The 8,180-nt window shown below is 37.1% G+C and overlaps 1 protein-coding gene across 2 annotated transcripts; it reads left to right on the top strand.

Annotated features, from left to right (window-relative positions):
- Nucleotides 1–627: 627 nt before the first annotated feature.
- On the top strand, nucleotides 628–4,469 carry LOC120486161 (uncharacterized). Of its 2 annotated transcripts, XM_089129192.1 has the most exons (7): nucleotides 628–983; nucleotides 1,369–1,689; nucleotides 1,993–2,379; nucleotides 2,920–3,006; nucleotides 3,549–3,608; nucleotides 3,754–3,834; nucleotides 4,407–4,469. In XM_089129192.1, exons 1-7 carry the CDS (start codon nucleotides 923–925, stop codon nucleotides 4,460–4,462), a joined length of 1,053 nt encoding a protein of 350 aa, XP_088985318.1. In that variant the 5' UTR covers nucleotides 628–922; the 3' UTR covers nucleotides 4,463–4,469. The 2 variants fall into 2 exon arrangements, with proteins under 2 accessions (XP_088985318.1, XP_088985317.1); XM_089129191.1 differs by lacking the exon at nucleotides 628–983 and having other exon boundaries at nucleotides 1,279–1,689.
- The last annotated feature ends 3,711 nt before the right edge of the window (nucleotides 4,470–8,180 follow it).

The raw sequence follows: 8,180 nt of genomic DNA, 5'->3' as shown, positions 1-8,180 counted from the left end.
TAGCAGGGCATTTGAATCTGTAATTTGATTGGGTGTTTAAGAAAATAATCTTCAAGATTCTTATAATACCCATGCACCACAAAGTTAGCATAATCTAATGTAAATTAACAAATGGCGGACGAAGATTGGAGTTTATAGACACTAAACATCACACACTTATGATTTCGGTTAACAATAGTATGCACGTCTGAAACATTAACCCATTAGAGTTTACAAGAGAGCATAGGCATAACCACATAAAAGGAAAATCATGAGATGGGTCAATTAGATACATGTGTATATATTTCTGAAGTGTTCAATTAAGAGTCACAGCCCTCTTCAAATTCCTGTGTTGGGGTCGTAAAAAGTCTTATCAGTCTTAATGTGTCCTGTATGATGTGGACACTGAGTTCTGCCAATGTGTTAGCTTCATTTGTGATGCAAGTTTTGGGGGAAGTTACATAAACCTTTGTTGGAAGAGTGAGTTTGCTGGATTATATTTATTATCAACAGGTAACCTGCAAACTTGATCACATTTTCTCATGCTGTAATAAACACTTACAACAACCAGAGCAAATCTAACATCAAATAGTCAAGGGCAAAGATTTTATTTCTTTTATTTTATTTCTAGATTTTAAAGTCATGCGGGAAACTGCTAAAATAAAGAAGTGAAACTAACAGTAATGCTCTCATGTGCAAAAGTAGATATAAACTGTTCAGATCAGATGTGTGTTGAGCCAGTGCGGTTAACAGTGTATGCACTTCTCAGACGTTTCACACACACTTAAAGCAACACGTCACTGTCACTATAGCAACTCTAGCTGAATTAAAGATAATAACCAAAGATAATAACCAAAGATAATAACCAAAGATAATAACCAGAGGAGGAGCTGTAACTGTATATACTGAAGAGAAAGACGGACAGAAACGGACAGAAGCAGAAATGTCTGATCAGTGTGATCTGTGTCTGCTGGGACTGATCATTCTCTCTTCACTTCTCACAGGTAAAGAAATCTGTATTTTCTCTAAACACATTTAGTGGAATTAGTCTGGAAAGAGTTGATTTGAACATGCTCAGTTTATTCTTGCACACATTCACGTTGTGATCTCAGAGTTGTGTATTGATACACACAGATCATACTGTATTATTCCTGATACTGGACATAGTGTCACTCAAACATCTGATGATGAAGAATGATCTTCATATTAAGAGTGTGTCAGTGATTTGAACAGCTCTCTGATAAACACTCATAGTTTATTCTGGAGAGTGTGTTGTTTACTTTAAATGAGGAAAAACACTGTGATTGAATCTTCTGCTTGTTATGCTGGTGTGTTTTATGGTTTCATTAATAAATATCATAATGATCACTGAGATCTACTGTGTTTCAGGCACCAGTGGAGTGGATGATGATCATGTGTTCATCAGTTCTGGTGTAGATGTCCGTCTGTCCTGTAATAATGCTCTTTCTGACTGCAACTCAACTACATGGATCTACAGAAGATTCAGACGTTCACGGACAGTTGAACTGATTGCTGGAGGGATAAAGAATGAAGACACAGAGAGACATGAGAGACTGAGTCTGGAGTCTGACTGCTCTCTGAACATCAAGAACGTCACAGAAGAAGATTATGGATTATACATCTGCCAACAATATGTGAACGGACAACAACAAGGATCTGATGCACGTGTTTTTCTGCATGTTCTTCATGGTAAGTTTATGATTATTTAGTCAATATAAAATTCTCCCTTTAAACTCAGATGATGATTTATGAGTCAAGTCATCTTCATTTATATAGCGCGTTTAACAATATAGATTGTTTCAAAGCAGCTTTACAGTGATAATAGGAAATTACAGTAACAGATTTAGGCTTTACAGCAGATCTAGAATAAAGTTATTGTCCAGCTGAAGTTAGTTTTGATTGATTCACTTCAATGAAACTTCCAAAAAGAGCAGATTTGTTATTAAACTCAGATGATGATTGAAGAGTCTGTGATTTGTGTCTTGTGTTCAGTTTCAGTGTCTCCATCATCATCATCATCATCATCATCATCTTCATCCTCACAGACTGAGATCAGTCCAGGCCGCTCTGTGACTCTCTCCTGTCAGTTGTATACAAATATTAGATTCTCCTGTGATGATCGGGTTCGTTCTGAGGGAGTTGAGCTGTTGTGGGTGAATCAGGCTGGTGTTGATCTGAAGACAGACTCCAGATATCAGATATCATCATCATCATCATCATCATCATCATCATCATCATCATCATCATCAGATCAATATCACTGTATCATCACTCTGACTACAACACTCCTGAATGAAGATAACAACAGACAGTGGAGATGTCAGCTTACTCACAGAAATCAACTCCATGCCTCAGTCACATACACTGTCAAGTATTCAGGTGAGAAAGCAGTCTCATGAATCAGTGTTATCTGTTAGATGTGCTACACTGTAAAAAAAATTCCCAATTTCACAGAAAATAACTGTGATTTTTTGACGATCATTTTCTTTCATTTTAAATTGTACTCAAAACACTGTAAAATTACAAATAATATCTGCAAAAATAAAAATGCAGCTGATATTTTAGGTATTGTTACATTAAAGACAAAGACATTAAAGTTTTTTTCAGGTATTTGATCATAATAATGCATTGTTTTTACAGTTAGAGTGTTTGATCGTAACAATCCAGATAATAGCTGTAAAATAACAGTGTTTTTCTGTAAAACATTAAAGAAAAATATCTGTAAAATGTTTTTTGCGCTTAATTTAAATTAGGATATTTTGCTTTATTTTTACGGTATTTGTTTGGCAGTCATTTGACCCTTTTTTTACGATTTTATTTTTTACAGTGTATATATAATGATAGATAATGCTAGAGTTATCTTGTGTTAAGTCAAATCTTCAGGTATGAATCATCTGAACAAACATTCATCTTTTTCAGCTCAAGCTGATTCAACGACAGCAGTGAATCCAGTCCACATCACACACTCTCAATCTCCCTCAACAACAAACACACACGTATCTAAAGGTACTTCATCGCTGTCTTTCTCACATCAGCGCTGTGCAGTGTCTCTCAGATGCACTTTTCTTCTAAAATCAGTCCCTAGATATATACCTGATTCCTCTGTGAAGACATTAAGAGACAGAGAACAGGGGATCAGGAACTGTGTGCAAAGTAATAAGATTTTCACACTTCACTGTGATTCGCTGAACTCAAAGTAGAAATGGTTTCATGTGTTTACATGTTTACAAATGTTTTCAAACGTTTTTTAATTTTGAATAAAATGAAAACTATCCAAATCGTCCCAACTATTTTGAGACCTGTAGCGGGCATCAAATTTGAAATGAGCTCATTTAGTGTATAAAAGTGTAAAATGTCTCTGTTTAAACATTTGTTATGTTATCTAATATTGGCTCGTGTGATTTGAAAGTCTTTTAGTTTCCATTTTATTCAAATTAAAAAAAAAATACGTCCCAACTTTTGTAGTTGTTGTAGTTGTTGTAGTTGTTGATGATGTTGTGTATATGATGTATTATGTGTTGAGCTGAACTAACACACGTGATCCACAGGTCCAGCTGATCCAGCATCAGAAACTTTAGTGTGTGTGACTGCTGGATCATTATACAGAGGTACGACACGTTGATTTAGATGGACAGCTTTCTAACATTACACTATCAGTCAGTCTGTAAATGCTTCATCAATAACTGCTGATAGATGAAGACCCTTGACTTCAGTCATGTCCAGTTTCTCTTCTTCCTCTCATGTTTCCTGCAGTGATTGTGAGTATTGTTGAGATGGCAGTGTTTGCTGCTCCTACTGTGATTCTTCTTCAGATCATCTGTGCAAGAAGAGCTGGTGAGTTTGAGCCGCACACACTCTGAAGATTCACACTCGTCTGATCTGAACATCTGCAATCATGATAAACACACACGAGAGGTCAGGCAATGCTTTTATTTTGAATTATACAAGAGGACAGTCAATGCTTTTATTTTGAATTATACGAGAGGACAATCTATGCTTTTATTTTGAATTATACGAGAGGACAATCTATGCTTTTATTTTGAATTATACGAGAGGACAATCTATGCTTTTATTTTGAATTATATAAGAGGACAGTCAATGCTTTTATTTTGAATTATATGAGAGGACAGTCAATGCTTTTATTTTGAATTATATGAGAGGACAGTCAATGCTTTTATTTTGAATTATATGAGAGGACAGTCAATGCTTATATTTTTATTTTGAATTATATGAGAGGACAGTCAATGCTTATATTTTTATTTTGAATTATATGAGAGGACAGTCAATGCTTTTATTTTGAATTATATGAGAGGACAGTCAATGCTTTTATTTTGAATTATACCAGAGGACAGTTAATGCTTTTATTTTGAATTATATGACAGGACAGTCATGCTTTTATTTTGCAGGGAGGAAGGACGTGCAGAACCCAGAGGAAATAGAGATGCCCACAATATTACAATAAAATATTGGTAAGTTTTGAGCAAATCTGCAACAATTTTTAAAATAGCAAAAACTTATAGAGGTTCGTTCAATGTTTTATTTATTACTTTTCTATTTTCAGAAAAAAAAGAGAAAAAACTCTGACCACTCTGAAGAAATAGAGACACATCAAGTTTAGATTAAAATATTTTTACAAATAACAGCCAAGATTTATTTTCATTTATATGGATTTTATGGACATTTGTCTACAGTGTTTAAGGTCATTTTATTGTGGTTTGTATAAACTGCTTTAAATGTAATATTACATACAGTTATGGACATATTCAGACGTGTGTAAAAGCTTCTGTGTTCTGTGTGATGGAGCTGATTTGCTGATTCTTCTGTTAGTGTTTTAATTTTTTTTAATCACTGCTACTAAATTTCCTTGTAAATCCGTTTGTTTGCCTTAAATGTTTTTAATAATTTAGCTTTTATTCAGCAATTTCTACTGTTGTTACAAATGTATTAAAATGTTTAATTTGGGTTCCAATACATTAGTATTTTCACTGTTCTCCATTTTGTTGTATAAATGACATCACAGACCTGCTTATCAGAGTTTCCAGCGAGATATTCCTGCCTGTCCTGATCTCTCTATTGTAAGTTAAATTAATCAGAGTACTGAGACTATCACCTTTTGTCGTTGAGCAGTCCGGCTGATTAGATTTAGTTTCTCTGCATTCGAATCACACTGTTATGCTGATGAGATCAGCGCTGGGGAGTTTCAGGTAGTGGGTTGACTCCTGTACTTCATTTACATGCTTTGTTTCAGAGTGTCTCCAACTCTATATGACCCTGCCTCCTTTAAAGGTGTAAACTCTGTCGTCCTACAAATCCTGTTCAAATAGGTCAGGGGTCGGAGAGTAAGGTTGGCATCGGGCCAAAAAATATTTTTTCCACTAGATGGCGGGCCAGAACATAGTCACGGATAATTTACTGTAAGAATTGAATTGATGGAAAAATAAATATAGAATTTCCTGTGCCAGACTGTTACAGTGTCTTTTGTAACTGGTAGTTAAGTAAGCTGTTACTTTGTGTTAAATCCTGTAGTATGACCATCATTAACAAAAAGACACAGTTGTGTGGGGGTGTCCGTGTTTTACACTGGATACAATAATACAGCAATAGGGATGTGTCACGAGTTTTATTGATTTAATTATAGAATATCTAATCGGTCGTGCGATTATTATCTAAAAAAAGATATTAAGATGAAAATAACTAGGAGAGTAAGAGTCACGTTACATACACACATAACAGGTAAGAACCAATAGCAGTAATTGATTAGGGGAATCCGTACTCACAACACAATCACAATCTGTACTTTGATCCGTAGTCAAAATCCATAAAGCAACCCAAGACACAAACAAAACAAGAACAGGCAGGACTTCCGAAGTAGTGTGACATAAAACAAGGACTCCGTAACAAACACTAAACAGGCAGGGCATTTATACACAGACCAAGACAATCATGATGGGGAACAGAGTGCAATGAACAGTGATGAGCACAGACAAGGATTGTGGGAAATGTAGTTCCAACAGTGAATGACGCGGTGGGGAAGGAGGATCTCTAGTGGACACCAGGGAACATAAACCAACACTGTGAGAGTAAAGGCCAATTTATACTTCTGCGTCGAGGGTACGCCGTAGTGTACGGCGTTGGCCGTTGTGAGCATTTATACTTCTGCGTTCAGGTCTTGGTTGCTCTGCAGTACTGCTCCGAAACGCTAGGAGGCGGCGGAGGGTTTTAATGTTCCACTGTGTGGGGAACAGAGTGCAATGAACAGAGACAAGGATTGTGGGAAATGTAGTTCCAATGGTGAATGACACCGTGGGGAAGGAGGACCTCTAGTGGACACCAGGGAACATAAACCAGACACTGTGACAGTAAGTATAACGTTGCGAAATGAAGCAGAAAAGTGAATCCAATCGCAAGCACATTTATTAACAAAACAAACAGGTAGTGAAGGGTAAACGGAAAACAAAGAAACTCAGACCAGGAACAAGGAAACAGCTAACAGCAACCGTTACAACATTAAGAACTCACTAACACTGGAACAAGACACAGGGTTTAAATACAGAGACTAACAAGCTGAACAAGATAACAAGAGGGCAATCAGAAACACCTGGGGATACCAATAAACTAGAAAAACTACAAAGGACTACAAAACAGAACAGGAAATAACTAAAGTTCACACAAGACAAGACAGAAATCAGACATGAACCCACACCGTGACAGAAAGAGGCTACAGAGAGCTGATCTTCTGACCAGTGAGTTTTAATGTCAATAAGAGCCAATCAGAAGTTGAGATTTTACAACCCTTTGTGTGCTAGCAGGGCATTTGAATCTGTAATTTGATTGGGTGTTTAAGAAAATAGTCTTCAAGATTCTTATAATACCCATGCACCACAAAGTTAGCATAATCTAATGTAAATTAACAAATGGGGGACGAAGATTGGAGTTTATAGACACTAAACATCACACACTTATGATTTCGATTAACAATAGTATGCACGTCTGAAACATTAACCCATTAGAGTTTACAAGAGAGCATAGGCATAACCACATAAAAGGAAAATCATGAGATGGGTCAATTAGATACATGTGTATATATTTATGAAGTGTTCAATTAAGAGTCACAGCCCTCTTCAAATTCCTGTGTTGGGGTCGTAAAAAGTCTTATCAGTCTTAATGTGTCCTGTAACGATGTGGACACTGAGTTCTGCCAGTGTGTTAGCTTCATTTGTGATGCAAGTTTTGGGGGAAGTTACATAGACCTTTGTTGGGAGAGTGAGTTTGCTGGATTATATTCATTATCAACAGGTAACCTGCAAACTTGATCACATTTTCTCTTGCTGTAATAAACACTTACAACAGCCTGAGCAAATCTAACATCAACTAGTCAAGGGCAAAGATTTTATTTCTTTTATTTTATTTCTAGATTTTAAAGTCATGCGGGAAACTGCTAAAATAAAGAAGTGAAGCTAACAGTAATGCTCTCGTGTGTAAAAGTAGATATAAACTGTTCAGATCAGATGTGTGTTGAGCCAGTGCGGTTAACAGTGTATGCACTTCTCAGACGTTTCACACACACTTAAAGCAACACGTCACTGTCACTATAGCAACTCTAGCAGAATTAAAGATAATAACCAAAGATAATAACCAGAGGAGGAGCTGTAACTGTATATACTGAAGAGGAAGACGGACAGAAACGGACAGAAGCAGAAATGTCTGATCAGTGTGATCTGTGTCTGCTGGGACTGATCATTCTCTCTTTACTTCTCACAGGTAAAGAAATCTGTATTTTCTCTAAATGAAGTTTTATGTAAACAAAGTTCGGGAGGAGCATGTTCAGGTAATCAACCAATCAACTCAAAGGAAGCCGGTATAAATAAAGCTTCTCTCACCTCATGTCTCACGACAAGTCTCTCAGCATTTGACTCCGCCCTTGTGCCGTCATGTCCGAGCTAGAGCTTTTCCCATCCGATGACGATTCTCTCGTCACTGATGAGACTCCTTCACAACCCGCGGATCCAAGGATCGTTCCATCTCCAGCCTCCTCAAACCGGGGACGCCAACTTCCACGATCCTCTCCACGCACGCCAAGACGCCGAGGACTCCCCTCACCACCACCGGCGAGGACCCCACCATCTTCCTCTGCGTCTTCGCACTCTTTGACACACCCAAACATACCTCCCATAGGGAAG

This window comes from Pimephales promelas, chromosome 3 (assembly GCF_988280905.1).
Source record: "Pimephales promelas chromosome 3, fPimPro1.hap1.1, whole genome shotgun sequence".
NCBI classification, from domain to species: Eukaryota; Metazoa; Chordata; class Actinopteri; order Cypriniformes; family Leuciscidae; genus Pimephales; species Pimephales promelas.
This window is presented reverse-complemented; position numbering and strand designations above follow the sequence as displayed.